The 20,703-nt window shown below is 38.5% G+C and overlaps 1 protein-coding gene across 3 annotated transcripts in view; it reads left to right on the plus strand.

The window, feature by feature from the left end:
- The window catches only part of snx19b (sorting nexin 19b), a 161,607-nt gene that overhangs the window by 111,182 nt on the left and 29,722 nt on the right, over nucleotides 1-20,703 (plus strand). For all 3 annotated transcript variants that reach the window (XM_043676709.1, XM_043676707.1, XM_043676706.1), the window contains exon 9: nucleotides 10,717-10,901. In XM_043676709.1, coding sequence (XP_043532644.1) covers nucleotides 10,717-10,901 — 185 coding nt within the window. The remainder of the gene's footprint in view (nucleotides 1-10,716; nucleotides 10,902-20,703) is intronic.

The raw sequence follows: 20,703 nt of genomic DNA on the forward strand, positions 1-20,703 counted from the left end.
AGAGGGGACCTAATTGAGGTATACAAGATAATGAGAGGCATAGATAGAGTCGATAGTCAGAGACTATTTCCCAGGACAGAAATGGCTAAAATGAGGGGTCATATTTTTAAGCTGGTTGGAGGAAAGTATAGAGGGGATGTCAGAGGCGGGTTCTTTACACAGAGAGTTGTGAGAGCATGGAATGCGTTGCCAGCAGCAGTTGTGGAAGCAAGGTCGTTGGGGACATTTAAGAGACCACTGGACATGCATATGGTCACAGAAATTTTAGGGTGCATACATGAGGATCAATGGTCGGCACAACATCATGGGCTGAAGGGCCTGTTCTTGCTGTACTGTTCTATGTTCTGCAGTATTTCAAAATCATGGGACTGGACAGTTTGATATCCGAACTATTACTCTAAGTGATTTAAATTTTAAGTTTACTGTCTGTCTGTACCTATAGCTATAGTGAACACAAGGGGCACACATGTATCACTTGTGTCTGATGTTGCTAAGGTGGATATGACATATTCTTGTCATTTGAGAAACTAATGGGCCTAAAGGCAAATGAGTTGCCAGGACCTGTTAGCATCCATCCAAGGATTTTAACAAAAATAGCTGCAGAGATGGCGGAGCCATTGGTCAAATTATTCCAGACCATATTGAAGTTTGGGAAAGTTCTGCAAATTGAGAAACCTCTAATGTGACATCACTGTTCACGAAGAGAGCAAGATAGAAAGCAAGAAACTATAGACCAGTTAGCTCAACATTTGTTATTATGAAAGAAATGGCAAGATGTTTAGAAAAGCTAAATCAAAGAGTCAGTTTGGCTTTGTGAAAGGGAAATCATATTTGACAAATTTGTTATGGTTCTTTGAGGACATAACAAGCAGAGTTGTTAAAGGGGAATCACTAGATCTGTATTTGTATTTCCAGAAGATTTTCTTTAAAGTGCAATATAAAAAGGTTATTTCACAAGAACAAAGCTTACTGTGTTGTGGGTAGTGTATTGGCATTAATTGAGGATTGATTAACACAGAAGACAAAAATTCAGGATTGATGGATCTTTATAGGTTGAAAATCAGTGGAATGCCTCCAGGATCAGTCCTAGGGCCTCAATTATATACTATCTATCCAAGCCTGACTGGGAGGAGGGGGCCTGACTATAATGTATCCAAATTTGCTGCTGACACTAAAATAGGTGGGAAGACATGTTGTAATGAGAAGTTAAGGAATCTACAAGGGATATCGATAGTTTGAGTGAGTGGACAAAAGCTTGTCAGATGAAGTGGAATGTAGCAGTGTTTGTGGTTTTGCACTTTGGTAGGAAGAATCAAATGGCATTCTATTATTTAAATGGAGACAGACTCCAAAAATTGCAAGGTACACTGATCTGGGTGTTCTTGTGCATGAAAGACAATGACAATTATAGCACGTAATTAAGAGGCAAATGAAATTTTGACCTTTATTGCTAAGAGATTGGAATTTGAGTAGAAGGAAGCCCTTTTACATCTGTACAAGGTGTTTTTGAGGCTGCACCTGGAATATTGTGCATAGTTTTGGTCTCCATTGTATGTTGATGTTGTATGGAGTTCAAAAGAAATTCAATAAGATGATATCTGGGATGAATGGATTGACTTAACAACAATAGCTAAACATGTTCAGCCTTTGTTCATTAGACTGTAGTAGAATGGCAGGTGATCTCATTGAAATTCTGCAAGATTTTGAGGGGTCCTGACAGGATAGATGTTGAAAAGGTCCTAATGTTGGGGGAATTTCAAACTAGGGGACATGGTTACAGAATAAGAGGGCATTCATGTGAAACTTGGATAGTAAGGAATGGCCTCTTTCTTTTGGTAGTGAATTTCTGGAATTCTCTACCCCCAGAGAACTGCGGAAGTTAGATCACTGAAAATATTTAAAGAGGAGGTAGATTGATCTTTTTTAAAATATTGAGCTGACAGCTATGAGGAGTTGGTACACAATGAGAGTTGAGATTTGCAGCAGATCGGCCATGATGTTATTGAATGTCCAAACAGCAAAATGAGCTATCCCTGCTCCTATTTCTTATGCTCTTAAAGACGAGAGTCTCAACATTAACACAAAAGCAGCAATTAAAATGATCTCTTAGGGCATGACATGCAGTTTCCACCCCCTTTTGCAGTAAATACCAATTTAACTGATCATCATCTGATGCCTAGAAGGAGTGTGTACTATCTGTAAGGTGCACTGCAGAAATTCACTGGAGATCTTTAGACAGCACCTTCAAAACCCATCACCACTTCCATTTAGAAGGACAAGAGCAGCAGATATGTGGGAACACCACCACCTGCAAGCTTCCCTCCAAGCCACTAACCATCCTGACTTAGAAATGCTATTCCTTCAGTGTTATTGGGTCAAAATCCTGGAATTCCCTCCCTAAGGGCATTGTGGGTTTATCTACAGCACATGGACTGCGGCAGTGGAAGAAGGCAGCTCACCATCAAGGGCAACCAGAAACAAGCAATAATGCTTGCTTAGCCAACGATGCTCACGTCACACGACTGTATTTTTTAAAAATCTGGCTTCACGACAGCTGCTTTTCCAGAGAAGCTGCAGCTTAATTACAAAGGTGAGGTTGTGATCCAATTACATAATTACAATATTCAGGGCCACCTAACTGCAGAGACCTAGACATGGACAGAATAGACCTCGGTAAGTATTAAGGCATTTTTGTAAAGTGTTTTTGCAGAATGGGAGCCAGAGTGATCCTTACATGTCACAAGGAGACTTGAGGCTTCTGATAACCTGGACCATTCCTAATTCTGATCATAGTTCCCTCTCCTTTCCTTCACTCATGAATTAGCCCCTGCAATACCATGTTTTTACTGTTCTTTCCCACCAGCACTTATGTTGTTCTGCTTGCTTTGGGCATTTGTAATGGAGTAATAAATGGAGACCTCGGTGTTAAGATGGGTCAGGGTGTATGCTCTGGAGTGCTGATTTGATCACCACCTACTTCAGACTTTGCATCACTGATTCCTGCCACAGTTAAAAATCAGGGCTCAATGGTCTAACTGTCTCACATTGAAGCAACTCTGAACAGATATCTTTTTAGAGCAATGACACTGGTTTGAAATGTCAATCAGACAATTTAATGTTGGTGAAAATTGTTGAGGGTGAATTTCCTCCAATGTCCTCTTGATCATCTGCTATCACTTTGGTAGAAGGATTGAGAAAATTCTGGAAAAAATATTTTTGTGTTGAACTAAGGACTTTATGGTTCGTTCACTGAGGTTATTGGAGGACAAGTAGGAGAATCTCCCCAGAGTTCATCGCTGTTGTACAACATTGACTTTGCTTTTTGGGTAGAACTGTTTGCAGGTGCAAAGCAGATAACATTGACCTTTCCTACTCCAGACGTGATGTCATCATTCAAGCAGACATACGAATAAGCTTATCTTCAGGGAAGCAGCCTTCCTCATAAATTACTGCCATTGGCCCTTTTGAAATGTGACATGTTAAACAACTTAACAGGTCCTCAATACGACTGAAGAGAACAGGCTGTTTAGTCAATGTTAACCTGAACGATACTGCAGTAGTGTCAGCTAGTGTATGTAATTTAGAAATACTGAAGCTGTCCGAACAAGCTCTCAGATAATTTATTGCCACATGGGCAATTTGAAATTCATTTTATCTTATAAGTAGCATTTTAAAAAAAATTCAAATGACATTTTTAGGAAGATGTAGTATAAACATTGTAAATTGACCAACTTCAACTTTCTCTATCCAAAACATATTCTCTTGTTAATCAATGCACAGATACAGGCATCAGGCATGATTCAGAATTGATAAAACTTGAGTGAAACCTTTTGGTATGATTAATCCCATGTTTTTTATTTCTAATGCTGTTGCCATCATTCATACGGCTGTGAAACAGAGTGGCATTGCAGAAAAATACTAAACACCTCATGCTTATTCTTATTAGTACTTGGCTTTATTTTTGTTTTCAAGTTGCAGATTGGAGCGATTGTGGCATTATTATACTTTGGCGTGCAGAAGAATTTCATCTGAGAAGACTCAGATTCTACTTAACTGGTCTTCTTTATATATTGATTTGAATAAAATTAATTTGAACTATTAGCTAGACAGGATTTAATTGTGAATATAATCTAATGGATTCCAAACGAAGAAGAATAGTCCTCCAATAGTAATATGGTGTACTTATTCTTTCATTAAAACTAGACTTTATTTCTTGACAGAAGAAAGAAATGACTTTAAAGAAAAAGTTGAAAGTTGTCATTAGTATGCTATTCATGTTAATTCAGTTTGTGTCTGTGTCAAAAAAATTGTGGTAAAACTGCAAGCATGAATAAAAGCAAAACATGAATGATTAATCACAAATTACAAGTTATACATGATGGACATATCGTTTCCAAGTACCAGTCTTTCTTCACCTTGTTCAGTTTATAAATGTAGGGCTCAGGAGTGTAGGACATGGTACAGCATTAGACTAACTGCTTTGATTAATATACTGCTTTCCACTGCATTTCAAGCAATTTATAAATACCTGACAGTCAGCGCTATTATGCAACAATATCAATAAATTTAAAAAATGACGTAAAGCTCCTGAAAGTTAGCATTATACCTAAACCTTTATACAATAGCTTTTAATTTACATTTCAAGCATTAGTAATTGCTAAGGGATTTATTGCAGTTAATCAATACTTAGGTCATTTTATAATATTTAAGATTGAGTGAAATGTAAATCTGTATTGATTTAATAAGACACTTCTATACTGATTCAGAAGAATAAGGGCAGTAGGTTCATGGGCACACCACCTCTTGCAGGTTTCCTCCTAGCATTGCCCTGATGTGGGATAATGTCACTGTTCCTTCATAGTCATTGGGTCAAATCCTGGAATTCCCGACATGTCAACACTGTAGGTGAACATACATCAAGTGGACCGCCAGTGTTCAATAATATAATTCAACACCACTGTCTAAATTTGGGTGATTAGTAAATACTGGAATTGCCAGTGATGCCCTCATTAGTTGAACAAAATGATAAAATTCCAATTACCTTTTCACCACAGAGCATTGCAAGATTGTAAGTGACTTCCTGGGGTTTGAAATCAATTACTATGTGCATGTTGCGTGGAAACTGCAAATCAGTGGCATTATTGAGGTTAAAGGTAGATTATTTTATCTCAATTTTAAAATAAAAGATATAGATAATAAAGGAAGGAAAATTGTTCAGTGCTACAGTGAGCTTGAAACCATGTGGTACACTGGAGAGCCAATGGGACTTTGTGGATTAGTGTTGTGAGGATGCATCTGGTTTGGGGTAAATAGAGACGTGCAATATCGAAGCATTATAGAGACAATAAGAGGGCGGTTGAGAGACCTGGGTGTACTGGAGGAGAGGTGCTGGTATTCCAGAATACTTGAGTGTGACTACCAAAAACTCTGCATGAAAAGAGGGCCTTTGGATATTTGCTAGCACTTGGGGATGCCCTCCGACTCATGAAAGAACTGCGAGAGATATTCTGAGCACTAGACACTGAAAGACGTTATTGGGCATTGAAGTATAATTGAAAAATCTGCAAATGCTAATTAAAATTCACAACCAACTTCTCTTTTTAAACTTTTAATCTTGGAACAATGCATTAGGTGTTTTGTGAACGTTGGTTGCTAAATGGAATTACTTCAGATGTCCACAGTACCTTTCAGATTAAACACAAATGTTATTGTGCATTTGAGTGATTCTGTGAACACTTGAGTTAATTGAGTTCAAGTGATATGTTGAAGGAAACCTCGAGATGAAAGCTATCTTTCTTGCACAGTATTCCCAACAACTTCAGGCCACTCTATCATTTAAGGAAGAGATAGACAGATTTTTAAATAGTAACACATTGAACGATTATAGGAGTGGGCAGGAAAGTGGAGATGAGGCTGAGATGAGATACGCAAGATCATATTGAGTGGTAAAGCAGGCTTGAGGAACTGAATTGCCTACTTCTGCCCCTAGCTCTCATGTCCTTATGAATGGTTTGCCATTAATACTGATGCAGAGGCTGCATCTGTATTCTTTAGAACCAAATGTGCTATACTGATTTTCCATGAGGCGAGATGTGTTCAAAGAAAGCAGAGTTAAGTAATGCTGTTACTTGTGCAAATGGGATTGGTTTTAGTTTCTAAAATAATTGAAGATACCTCCTTGTTTGACAATAAATGATCCGAACAATGAAAATGTCTACCCAGAGGTTTTTAATACCCATGAATATCAGTTATGTGGATGCAAATGATGAGAAAATATTAACATGCCAATCTTTTTAATGGCAAAACGTGTACATAATGTTGATTATGGAATTATTTTCTTTTATTATTGTCAGAAAAATGATCTGGTTTTATTTGGCAATAAATTGCATCTCACATGCTACAATATGTAACTTCAAAAGTCATGTTTTCTTCTGTTTTAACTTTCATTTCAACAATTATTTCTCATCAAATGGTTTTAAGTTGACTGTGGATCAACTTTCTTTTTTGTCTTTCTCCAAAAATCAGTGTAAAACCAGACTAAAGGCTTTGCTTGCAAATTTGAAGCCCTTCCTATTTCCATAATATGAATACGCAACAGTATTTGAGTACGCAAACATGTTTATAGATAACAAGTATTTAGTCTATACCTGCCGTGTATTCAGGATATAATTATGTTTATGTGGAATGAAAATCTGTTCATTCAGCTGGTGATGCATGTATATCAGGAATCAATAGTTAGATGTGTAGCTCGTATCAGATGAGTATCTACAGGGAAAGTTAGCAGCAAGTGCTGAAGCTTCTTAACCATGTTGCCAAGTCTTTGGGATCAGTAGAGTTAGACTTTGCGTTTTTGTTAATTTACAGAAGTTTTCAGTCAAGATAAAATGAGCAGTAATTTGCTTCACCTATCAGAAATTAACTTTTAATGGCCTGTTTTAATTAATATTAACATTTTCTGCATTTAGTCATTGGCTATATGTTGAAATCCAAAATTGGAAGAAATTACTTCTGTAATCAGAAGGACAAGTATAAAAATTATACTCTTCAAATAGATTCTTGTACTATTGGGGAACCATTGACAATATTAAGTAAAATAAAGAACTGTGGCTGCTGGAGGTCTGGAATAAGAACATAAATTGCTGACAAAACTCAGTAGATCTAGCAGCATCTGTGGGAAGAAAGCAGAGTTAATGTTTCAAGTCTACTGGCTCTTCATCAGAAAATAGAAATTGCTAACAAAACTCAGAACTTCTCTGATGAAGAGCCAGTAGAGTCGAAACGTTAACTCTGCTTTCTTCCCACAGATGCTGCCTGAGCTGCTGAGTTTTGCCAGCAATTTCTGTTTTTGTACTAATATTAAGTGTTTGGGATGGAATTTTAAAGAAAAATTAGGTACTTTGTTATCATTTCATTTTTAATTTTGTTCTTATAACTTCCTTGACCTGAAGTGAACTGTTCACTGTTATGTTAAGGTACTTGCAGCAAAAACATTTTGAATCCAATGTCATGTCTGAAGTTATGTAACCTAAGATTTCATTGGATATTACAAATTTTTCAAGTCGCCTTGGGCTTAATCAAAATTACTCTGAGGTAAGAATGAATAAGTGTTATGATAGCACAAGGTGTATTCCACTAATTACTGAATTCAATCTACAGAAAGAAGAAAAAGTCCTAGTATTTACATTTCTGTAATTTATCCAGTCAGTCCAATGTTGAACCATGTCCTACATTCCTTTGGTGGCACACTGAGTTTATGTAAAATTGCTGAGCCACGGAAGTCTTAAAAGTAACAGACTGAATTTCTCATCTAATGTATTATTTCAGACATTTATTTGAGCCTTTGGCCCCATTTGTTAGAATCATATAAACCCTATAGTGTAGAGAGAGGCCATTTAGCCCATTGAGTCTGCAGCAATCCTCTGAAGAACATCCTACCCAGACCCACCCCATCCCCAATTCCCCACATTTACTGCGGCTAACCAACCTAGCCTGCATATCTTTGGATTGTGGGGAAAAAAACTAGAGTACCCTGCAGAAGCCTACACACACATACTGGGAGAACATGGAAGCTCCACACATTTAGTTGCCCGAGGCTGGAATCGAACACGGATCCCTGGCGCTGAGAGGCAGCAGTGCTGACCACTGAGCCATCCTGCCATGTTATTCAATAATTCCTGCTCTTTGTAGGCAAGCATGCACTCTCCATGAGGAGAAGAGGTTTGAATTGAGTTTAGCTGTGCTGTAGTCTGGCCTGCTGACACTCAGTATTACTTATTTCTTATAAAGAACCATTTAAATGAGAACAGACAATCCATCGAAGAGTTGATGCAAGTTGATTTTAACCATGCCTCACTGACTCTCCACGTAGTTCAGTAACGCATTTATCAGTTCCAATAATCTGATCATGTTTTGTGACCAGTGCCTTCGTAGTGTGGGGCTGGATTTTCCTATCTCTACCTGATCAAATTGAGTACCCATGCCCACACTTGCCAGCAGAAAGACTGATTCAAAATTGTCTGAGAGATGGCCTCCTACTGGCCACCACCCAATTAAAGATGATGGTGGGTTCTGTACGATGCCTACTCTATCAGAGGACAGGCCATTCTGAAACCACAGCAGTCTTACCAGAAGAGGCGGCAGTGTTGACACAGGACTGAGACTGAGAGAGGGCCTCGACATGGAGGCAATGATGCTGCCTGCACAGAGATACAGAAGTGAACAAGATAGTGGTTGGCAGACTTCCTGTCTCTAACTCTACCTAACTTTCTGCAGGGAAGCCTCCTCCTTGGGAGACCACAAAATTATCTCCAAGTGGTGACTTGAACACTTTAATTGGCTGTCTGCCTCCATGGTCCAGGTGACTAATTTTCTTCCCAACCTGCCCTCTGGGAAATCTTCCCACTGGTGGGAATCTTGATCTCTCCATGCACTGTCTCCAAAAGCTGGGAAAATCAGTCTGTTCTGTTTATATGTTGTAAGATTTACAGCTTTTGTAATAGTAAAAAGTTACGAGGTTTTTCTGAACGTGGAGCCAATTACATAAAACTGCAATCAGCTTAAGTTTGTCATAGAATCTACAGATCAATTTACATTTATGAGCTTTCTAATAATTAAATTAATTATTGAACTTTGAACTGTCCATAATTTTATGAAAAAACATTGGTATATTGATACCATTACTTTAAACAAAGCTTTTTACGTGATCGGCTCACTTTTTTTTGCCCCCACAGTTTGAACACATAACCTCCGTGTAAAATGTTATTGATTAGCTAACTGCAGACCTTGAGTGTGAAAGAGTTAACAACAATTTAAAAATACTTTTGTTAGAAATAATGGCTTTCACGTGTGTTGTTTTGGATCACTCTGTAAACCTTCCAAAATGTAATAAGGTTGCCATTGTGCCTTTCTCTATTAGCCACTCCATGGATACATTTAATGAAATCAAAATCAATATTTAGTTCCATCCATTATGCTTTTCTCAATTGGCATTGAAAGACTTACGAACAGTTCGAGGTTTCATGTCACATGTTAGGGATTTCTTTTTATGTTGTATCAACAGCAGTTAAGTCTTAAATAACACTGGTGGTCTAAAGATTGTTTTCTCATTTATAATGGTCGTGTTGACAGAATGTCATCATTAGCATCATTGCACTGGATAATTATTGAATTGGTTTAGGTTCCCTGTTTAGATTGATGCTTGCACACAACTATCTCCAGAATATATGATATGCCAGTAGTGTAACGATTTTAGATCGATGTTTTGTCACTGTATGACCCTCTGTTTCAGTTAGAATGTAAATGTAATCGGAGAGAAATTGGGGAAAAGAAATGAGCAACACATCACTGCAGAGCTGCATGGTGTGAATTTTCAGCGAATTTTAAGCTGCTAGAAACATTTAGGAATTAATTCAGCCTAAATTAAAGGCCTGCACAATTGGAACCAAACTCCATTTTTGTGTTACGTGGCACTGCCACTGTTACTTCTTGAACCTACTACAAGTCACGCGTAATACCGGGTCGGAAATTGTTGTTTATTCTATTAATTAAAGGGGCACTCATTTTCTATCGTCTAAATCATTGTAAACATTTAACATACACAGCTTGTTTGGGGAAATATCATGTAGAATACATATTTCTCGCAATCCCAGGTTGATGCTCTGGGAACACACATTTCATAATGGAGACCATGAAATTATCATTGATTGTTGGAAAACTCCCATCTGATTCAGAAGTGTCCTTTAGAGAAGAAGGGCTCCCACTCTTATTTCGTCTGGCCTGTAGCTGACTCCAAACCCACAGCGATGTGGTTGATTATTAATTACCAACTCTCACAACCAAACAAGTCATTTCGTTAAAAGCAATTAAGGATGGGTGGCAAATACTGGAGTCTGCATCCTATGAAAGAATGAAGGAAAAGAAACTTGACCATTTTTGGGTGCAGAATCTTTTTCTAGTCCCTGTCAGAAAAGCAAATGCTTCTAACACTTAGGTAAGAATTGAAGGCATTTGCTTTCTGAAAATAAGAATATTTTTGGCTATTCCAGCCTGGTTAGAGGCTACAAAGCAGCAGCGCATGGAGCAACAGCTGTAAGGAGACCATAGTGGAGAAGTGAGACTGAAAGACTTTATTTATGTCTGATTTATTGTTTACTTATTGATTAATATCGTGCATTCATTTTCTTGTATACAGCTTCATTCTGTATCTTCTATTTACAGGTGGCTCGAGGTCCAAATTATTAATCTGACATGTACTCAACATTGGGTTGTGTACCTCAAGCTTTTGCAGGAAGCTATCTGGCCTGGAGGAACTTTACCTAAATTTCCGAAGTCAGTCAGAACACAAGAACAGAAAGTACAGACCAAGGAATTGGCCTTCCAATGTCTAATGAAAATGCTGCCAGGTTAATATGTTTTTTTTCCTTTTGTAATTGGGCCAACTAAACTCAATGTTAATTCATGACTGAATTAATTACCTTTAATGAAAGCAGAAAATAATGGAAATGCTCAGCATGCCCAGGAGCATCTGTGGACAGAGAAGCCGAGTTAATGTTTCACATTGATAACTTGCTAACTCCACTTGAAAGTGTGTAAATTTGAATGAGGCAACATAACTTTGGTTTTACTGATATTAAAAATATTCTCCAACATTTGAAAAGTGATTATATTTACGCTAAGGAATAATGAGTTAACTAGCTAACAATAGTATTGAAGGTAAACCTCAGTGATCAAAATATCTAAAATAGGGAACATTATTAAAATCTAGCCCAGTTGTACAAAAGCCATGGTTCCAACACAGCAAATGTGTTTGATCCTCTGACATTGTAGCGATTGATACAACTGAGTGACTTGCTGGGCCATTTCAGAGGACAGTTGAGAGTCAGCACATTGTTGTGTGTCTGGAGGCACATGTAGGCTAGACTATGTGATGATGGCAGATTTCCTTCTCTGAAGGACATTAGTGAGCCAGATGGGTTTCTTTGACAATCGGTGATGGTTTTGTTGTCATCAGCAGATTCTTATTTGCAGTTTTCAAAATTAAATTCAAATTCCTCCATTTGTTGTGGAAGGATTCAAACACGGATTTCTAGAGCATTTGCTGAATTTCTGGATTAATACTTCAGTGGTAATACGACTAGACTGTCACCTCCTGCTTCATCAATTATCTTCTCTCTACCATAAGGCCAGAAGGGGGACATTCACTGATGTTTGCACAATGTTTACTAAGAAGACTCAAATGATGCTACTGAAGTAGTCCAAGTTCAAATGTAACAAGTTCTGGTCAATATCCAGGCAATTGGGGGGCCTATAATACAATCCCATCAAGGTGATCATCCCTTTCCTATTCTTAAGTTCTACCCATATAGATAGCTTCACTGGACAGCCCCTCAGAAATATCCTCTCTAAGTGCTACAGTAATGTTTTCCTTAATCAAAAAGACTACACCCACTTCTTTCCTGCCTCTCTTCCTAACCTTCCTTTGGCATCTAAAAACTAAACATGGAGTTGCCTTTCCTGTCCTTTCCTCAACTAAGTTTCTGTAATAGCTATGATGTCACAGTCCCTTGTTCCCATATGTGCCCTGAGTTCATCAGCCTTATCTGTAAGACCCCTTGCATTGAAATAAATAGTTTAATTCTTCAGAACTACCTCCACTCTCCTACCTGGACCAATGCACACTCAAATTGTACCTATTTGTGGCAGGTACAATGTTAGTCACCTTACCTCTAGTCCAGAAGGTCTTTGCCAAGTCCTACCTTGGGATGTGGCCAAGGAGTTATGTCACAACACATCCAAACGAAAAAAAATTCCTCCTTGTCTCCATTTTAAAGCAACCTCTTAACAGTAATATATTTTTGTTTGTCTTGTTATTGTGAGTTGGGTAGGTTTGAATATTAAATAGAATATTGATAACTTCAAGTGTAATTGGAATGTGGGTATTACTGATTGTAGACCTAGTAAAAATGCAATTTCTTAACCTAGGCTGATGTAGAAATTATTTCATGCATCCTCATTGAAGCTTTGAATACCACAAAACCTCCATCAACAGTTGTTAAGCCACAAAATATTTACAAGGGGAAAGAGTGAGCAAAACATTTAATATTTTGAGTGTTGTTTTGAATCTCAAAAGGAACTCATCAGTGAACCCTTTAATTAAATATATGCTGCTTGGTAACAAAAAAAAAGATAAGCATATTATCTGAATGGTAAGAGGTTGCAGAGTTCTGCAATGCTGAGAGATCTAGGTGCCCTAATGCATGAATCACAGAAGATTAGTACGTAGGTACAGCAAGGAATTGGAAAAGCTAATATTATGTTGTTTTATTGCAACAAGAATAGAATCCAAGAATAGGCAGATTATTTTTCAGATTTACAGGGCATAGTCTACAGCTTCTGAAGCACTATGTATAGTAACTAGTTAGTGTACTGACGGAAGGGTGTTAATGTTTTGGAAGCAGTTCAAAGAAGATTTACTAGACTAATATCTGTAATGAGCAGATTGCCTTAAGTGGAAAGGCTAGGCAGGTATGCCTAAATCCTTTGGATGTTTAAAAGAGTTAGAGGTGACCTCATTGAAACACATAAGATCCTGAGGGGACTTGACTGGGTGGATATTGAAAGGATATTTCCTTTAGTGGGGGAATCTGGAACTAAGGGTCATAGTTTAAAAATAAGGGGTCACTCATTTAAGTCAGAGATGAGGAATTTTAGTTTTCTTTCAGATTGTGCATCTTTAGAATTCCCTGCCTCAAAAGGCAGTGGCTGCAGAATTTTTAAATATTTTTAAAGGCAGAAGTAGATAGATCCTTGATCAAGAAGGGGATGTAAGACTGTTAGGGTGTACGTGAATTTCGAGTTGCAATTAAGATCAGATCATCCCTAATTTTATTGAATGGCAGAGCCGTCTCAAAGGACCGACTTTTGTTCCTTGTTTGTGTGGTACTTGGATGTATTTAGTCATGGAGGATTGCCATGAGTTTTTCACTTAAAGAAAGACTAAAATTATTAACTTTAAATTGATCCTTGTTAATTGCAGGGGACATTAGCATGCTGTATTTAATAGGGTAAGATGTCTGTTCTATCTTATTTGAGGTAATGTATGGCCATTTAAAATGTTAATTGGTGAGAAATTCTGTTACTGGCTGAAGAATTATTCAAACCCAGGCCTGCTTCATTAACTCTCTTCATTAAATCTATGGCCTAGATGCACTTTTATGGTCAAGTTCATATCTCTTCTCTGATTTCAAAACTCCCAGTTGTGTAAGCTATTTTTTTTGGCATTGGGAATATACTTTGCCTTATTTAACTGTGCAGAGACTTCTGCAATTAGACAAAATACTGGTTGAGCCCTAAACACTCCTCCTTGTTTCTTTTGGGCAGTTAATTTAGTCCAAGAGATTAAGCACCTTAAGTGGAAAAGGCATGCTTTTTTGAAGCACTGTTTCAAGTTATTGGTTTGCTTATCAGGGTTTAAAGCGTTTAAAATATTAATTCACATTTCTTATGAATATTAGTCAAAATGGAAGATTATCGAGCTCAAAATTATGCTCACGTTTTGATTTCCAATAATGTCATGTTATAGATTTGCTTTTAAACAGTGATTATTTTTGTTAGAAAAAGGCATATGGTGGGAAGGCGCATGTTTATCTGTTGCCTTTATACTCCATCCTTGGTTTAATGATAGAACTCTCATCTCTGAGTTGAGAGTCTACATCCCTCCTCAAAAACTTGAATTGTCTGCCTTTCAGAGCCTTGCAATCTTTTATAGCCACCAGTTTCAAAGAGAAGCAGAAGACTTTTCTGACCAAGTTTTATTCCTCAACCAAATAAGCAAAGCAAATTAACAAGGTCATTATCACACTGCTCTTTGTGGGACCTTGCTATTTGCAAACTGCCTGCCACATTACTATAGTAACTGCACTTCACAAGTTAACTTGAAAATGCTTAAGTGTTTCAGAATATTCTGTGGTTGTGAAATGTGCTCTATAAAAGCAAGTTGTTAATTTCTTTCTCTCACCCCAGTTTATCCTCAGGGTGTCCTGAAGTGCTTCACAGCAAATGAGTTGTTTTTGAAGTGTTTTGCAGATAAATGCAGCAACTAATCTGAGCACAACATCCCTCAAATAGTAATCTCATCAATGACCAGCTAATTTGCTTTTGGCTGTGGTTAAATGATGAAAGGTCATTGACCTGAAATGAAAACACTTACTTTCAATGTAGAAACTGTTTGAAACAGCTGAATATTGCCAGCATTTTCTGTTTTATTTCAGATTTCCAAGTTCCTCTGCTATATTTTGTTTTTGTAACTGACTTATAGTCTTTACATTTTAATAGTGCAAGCAGTAAACTTCCATGTCAGGTATCCACAAAATCTATTGATGTAACTTTGCTTCATATTATGCCAAGCCAAATGTTTTTATGAAGCTCCTGTTGCTGTGTGCCTTTGCCAAAATGTTCCCTTTGCTGTAATAACAAGATGTATTACTGAAGTGCTGTCTGACTTTATTTTTCTGATCATTTGGCTGTTAATTTGCAATGGTCGGCTCTACATCAGAGCATTGACAGTCTGCATCTGATTAATGGCATTTGTCATTTTAAAAAGCAATAATGTTATTGTGGTTTAGTTTGATCACCATCTGCAAAAATATTTTAACATGATACTGAATGTTATTTGAGATTTTGGAGATGGGAAACAAACTATTGTAAAATAGCACCTGTACACTTGTAAATACTCGTGATAGAAAATATACAAGTAAGATATAAGTCTTTGAAATGACAAAAACATCCTGCAAAACATTCAGAGCTTATAATCTGTCATTTTATAAATTTGTCTCAATCATCAGAACTGTTAACTCTAGTTTGTCAAGAGTCTCGTTTTGAGGTCAATTTTGATCTTTTTTTTATTAGGAAGGAACATATTTAACTGAGTTATAATCTGCATTCATTTTGTTTGTCAGAACCAGTGTCTGGTCTTTCACTGATGTTAGCAGTTCTGGGTGAGGATTTGGTACGCTGTATGAAAACTGATTTACTAATGTAAGAGTGTGACAGTATTTTGTATTTTATATTTTCATTTTGGCAGTAAATTATGCTGTAAATTTAACAATGTGTGTTGATGACAATTTTGTTAAATAGTGCAGCTTCAGTCTTTACTGACAAATATTTAACCATTTGGGACTGGAATCATGGTAAAGTTTTATTCCTTAACCACAAAATTTGATTTGATGAGTGTCTTTGCTCAGTAACTGAATGTGCAAATTTTAAATCGCCCAAGGCTCGTGGTTTACACACAAAGAAATTTCTGAGATTAAAATCTATCTTCTTCACACCGTGACATTGTTTATTGTAATGGCACTTTATGTATTTAAAACACAAGAACATTGTCAGCCTACTGAAGGACAAAGCCCAGGCACAGTACATTTTGTTGGAGATGTTTTGAGCTAATCAGAGAGTTTAAAACTAAACAAACCATTATAAGTCCATTAACATGTCAGTTTAAGAACTGTGTTGATATATGAGTAGAAAAATGAACATTTCTTGTGCCACAGTATTTATACTTGAGTAAGAAAACAACTTTGAGCCCTAAGCTAGTCGGTTCAACCCTACTTCAGGATTTGATGGAAAATCAGCCAAGTATCAATTTTGAAGAGTTTTCACACAAGGTGTCTGTTAATGACCTCTAGTATGTTATCTCTCAAATCTACACTGTTTATGTCATTATGTATGCACTATGCCTCTACAATGCCATAAACAGCCACAGAAGAACAAACTGTTGCTGGAACCTTCTGGGATTGTGCCGCCATCGACATTTAAAACCCTGCTGTGCACGAGATCAATCGCTGCCTCCTACGAATCAACCTTGACAGTGCGTCTAAGTAAATGGAAATGAGAAAGAATAGCTTCTGAGGGTGCATATATGGACAGGGTGACAATTCACTGCAAGTGGAATCTCACGGTTCTAAATGCATTGCTGTTTTGCATCACTTGTCTAATCAATGGCCATTGTCACTGCAGCTGCAAGAATGAAGCTACACAGGCTATCTATTTTTTACATCATGCCATGTTAAAACACTGTCTAAAGGAATGATACTCTGTCCCTAAACTGGCACAGCATGTCATCTTCCCATTGTTCAGTGTGGGAGTTTCCCATATTGGAAAACCTTGAAACAGCTGGAAACATTAACTTTTATTGAATAATAGGAAAATCAAAGAAAAATAAAAAAGGATGACATTTGCTTCAGGGAGTCAACAGGGACAGCTTGCCTTTTGAGTAACAACACATTTACAGTAATGAATGATCACTTCACCCAATTCACACCTATTGAAACTTTGGTGTCAATGAAGTTCTATTTGCCTTGTTGTACTGAAGATGCTTCATTCTGTCATGGAAAAGATGATATTCTTCCTGCTCAGTGTCATCATCTTTCCTCCTTCACAGTTTACATCAGCTCTCCTCGTTCATCAGCATCCATCATATCCTCTCTGACTTCTCCAATTGTGTCAGGCACAACATTCAAGGATTATGCAGCATACTTTGCCTGGAATATAGTGCACGACATCCATCTAGACCAATCCAAACATTATAACTTCATCATCTTCAGAAGGTCTATCTTCTACTCCAGAATGGCCCTGGAAGAAAATGGGCAGCATTATATCTACACTGAGCCTCAGTTGGGGGATTGTATAACACAGTTATCAACCATGACTACAGAAGGTTACCTTTGTTTCCCAGTACAGGTAATCATTCATGCAAGGAGCCTAATTGTTAAATCAAAGCAGGGACATAGGGAAAGATAGAGGAGAACTGTAGATGTAATGACAACAGATACCTGCCACCGAATTCTAATATGCAGTGTCAATTATCACAGATGATTTGTATATTGATGGAATGAAACCTTTTCTGGTGATGAAGTCTACCGTATGATATGCCACTCACCATGCAACATGTATACAGCCTATAGTGCCCTGCACTTGGGAAAATCCAGCTATGTTGCCAAAGCCTGGGTTTCAGCACTGAACTTGTCATGCAAACTTTGTCAGGAAATGAGATGAAGTGGTGCAATCTGTCAAATTGCATCAGTAACAGCCTTGATACATCTGTGGGTTATGAATTGAGAGATCCCAGAGGTCTTCAATGGATTCTTGGAATAGCCAGTGGCAGAAAGATTTTGCACGACTGTCACCTTGACAGATACAAAGCCCTTCAGATCACAAGCCCGGTGCCAGTGGATGGCATGGTTTCCTGCGATATGTTAAGTCTGTTCTGGCAATATGCCGAGCTCACCTAGGGTAGTGCCCTTGAGTACAAATTGACTACCTTCTCTACTACCTCAGTACTTTGAAGGGCCTTGAGCTATGACTTCTTCACATGGAGATTATTCTGAAGATGCTGGAGGTTGCTGCTGGCCTTGGGCTTGCAGATACATGTCTTCCTCCTCGATTTCTCTGCAACTTCACTGCACTTCAGTCCCTACTGGGGTTAAATCCATTGGTCACAATTCCAATGAACCAGTGTGAAGAATATCCGAACCAGAAACAATAATGTGACCAGTTAACATTTGCATCATACACATATGACTGGTTAGCAGTGGAACATGGAGTACTCTGACAAGAAGTGTCCTGGGATACCTCTAAGTGGACCTTTGACATAGTTTGTGCTGCATGCAATAAAATGAGATCCACTATTTCACACATACACCCCCTGCTATCTTATTATCTGAGAAAGGACACACAGCGTATAAGAGCATGTTGGCAAATACTTACAGTTCAAGATGAGAGCAAATGAACGGTTTCCCTGTGTAGCACGTGAGATCTTGGGTTGTGTTTGAATTATGGCCTCAGTTGATACTTTTCAAAATGGTTGCTTGTGATTATTTCTGCTTCACAGTGATTGCTTTGATCAATTTGTAATGACTGGCAACCAGGATTTGTAACGTTGGTCCCAGCCTGTGTTTAACACGCAGTGTATTGTGATTACAGATGATTTCAGCCTGTTCTATGTAAGTGCCTGATTAATGCAGTTGCCCCTTGAAGGCCTCACATTGCTCACAAGTCAATTTTCAGACTGAAGAAACACAATCTGGGTGTGATGGTAGCCGATTTTTACTTTCATTGCATGTTTGATGAGGAAGAAAGGCAAAATGGGTCATGTTTGTACACTGAATTCCAAATTCAACTCTGCCCCCCCCCCCACTCCATAAACTCCCCAGACCCCATCAGTTCTAAACATATACCCAATTTCATCTAGCTCCTTTCATTTAAGTCTTCACTCCTACAATTAACCCCAAGTCCCAGTCTTGCTGCTTATTGTGATACACTGTCTCCCCTGTTGAAGCCAAGGTGACTCAACTCCTTCAGTATGTGTGCCTTCCAACCCACTATCATACCCTACCCTTACATGCTAGGTTGCCCCTCACAGTTATTGTCCCCTCTGTGCCCAGCATGCTTCCTCCATTTCCCCAACTGACTTTTCAACTTCTCTACAACAACAGTAGCACCTGAATACTTACTTTGATTTTCATCCCCAACTGATGAAGAAGCATTTGGGAGGTGATGACCGAGTGATATTATTGCTGGACTGTTAATCCAGAGACCCAGGTAATGTTCTGGGAACTCAAGTTTGAATCCTGCAATGGCAAATGGTGGAATTTGAATTCAATAAAAAGAAAATCTGAAATTAAGTATGCAAAAGTGAGGACTGCAGATGCTGGAAACCAGAGTTTAGATTCGAGTGGTGCTGGAAAAGCACAGCAGGTCAAGCAGCATCCGAGCACCCTGATGAAGGGCTTTTTGCCCAAAACGTTGATTTTCTTGCTCGTTGGATGTTGCCAGACCTGCTGCGCTTTTCCAGCACCACTCGAATTTAACTTCTGAAATTACGTGTCTGATGATGACTGTGAAACTATTATCGATTGTTGGCAAAACCCACCTGGTTCACTAATGGCCTTCGGGGAAGGAAATTGCCATCCTTACCTGGTCTGACCTAGATGTGATCCAAGACTCTCAGCAATGAGGTTGACTCTTAATTTCCTGTGGGCAGTTAGGGATGAGCAATAAATGTTGGCCCAGCCAGTGACACCCTTATCTTGTGAACAAATAAAACAATTCGAAGTAGGCTTCAATGGAGTAGGCACAAAGAAAACAAGCAAAGAGATCTCTGGTTGAATGGTGCTCCAATGCAAGAGATGGGTGTCTGTCCCAGTATACAACAATATTGAAGTGCATAGCTATATTCTAAGTACCATGATAATGTGGCGAGACTGGAGCATACTAGTGCCCACCTCCATGAATAGGGTGTGCAGATGTTGTTGCTACAGAGCATGCATGAACTTTCTATATTTAGAGGGGAGGGGAAAAGGGCAATGAGGGAGAGAATCAGAGAGTGTATGAAAAGACTGGTGGCTAAGATAAAAGGAGCTCCAAAAGGCATATAAGCAAAAATGGCCTTTGCAGTGATATGTACTTCTTGCGGGATGTGGGAGTTTAAATAGAGTTTAAGGGTTACTGCGGATTATATCTGCCATAAATGCTGTTGGATGCGAATCTTATCAGATCGAGTGAATCGGTTGGAGAGACAGATAGAAGCGATGAGGAATTTGCAACAGCAACAGTATGTGATGGATGGCAGTTATAGGTATGGGAGAAAGTCTCAGATACAGTCACATAGATGGGTTAACTCCAGGAAGGGTAAGAGAGGTTGGCACCAAGGGCAGGAGTCTTTTGTGGATATACCCTTTTCAAACAGGCATGTTGTTTTGGAAAATGTAGGGGGTGATGGATTCTCAGGGGCACGTAGCGTGAACAGCCAAGTTTCTGGTATTGAGACTGGCTGTAATGCACCAAGGGGTACGTCGGCTTCCAAGAGATCTATAGTGTTTGGGGATTCTGTAGTCCGAAGTACAGACAGACATTTCTGTGGCCAGCAGAGAAAAAGAATGGTGTGTTGTTTGCCTGGTGCTAGGATCAAGGATGGCTCAGAGAGGGTGCGGAATGTTCTCACCGGGGAGAGGGGGCCAGCAAGATGTCATTGTCCACATTGGAACCAACGATATAGGAAGGGAAAAGGTTGAGACCCTGAAGGGAGATTACAGAGAGTTAGGCAGAAATTTAAAAAGGAGGTCCTCAAGAGTAGTAATATCTGGATTACTCCCAGTGCTACGAGCTAGTGAGGGCAGGAATAGGAGGATAGAGCAGATGAATGCATGG

The sequence above is a fragment of the Chiloscyllium plagiosum genome, chromosome 35 (genome assembly GCF_004010195.1).
Source record: "Chiloscyllium plagiosum isolate BGI_BamShark_2017 chromosome 35, ASM401019v2, whole genome shotgun sequence".
Taxonomy (NCBI): Eukaryota; Metazoa; Chordata; class Chondrichthyes; order Orectolobiformes; family Hemiscylliidae; genus Chiloscyllium; species Chiloscyllium plagiosum.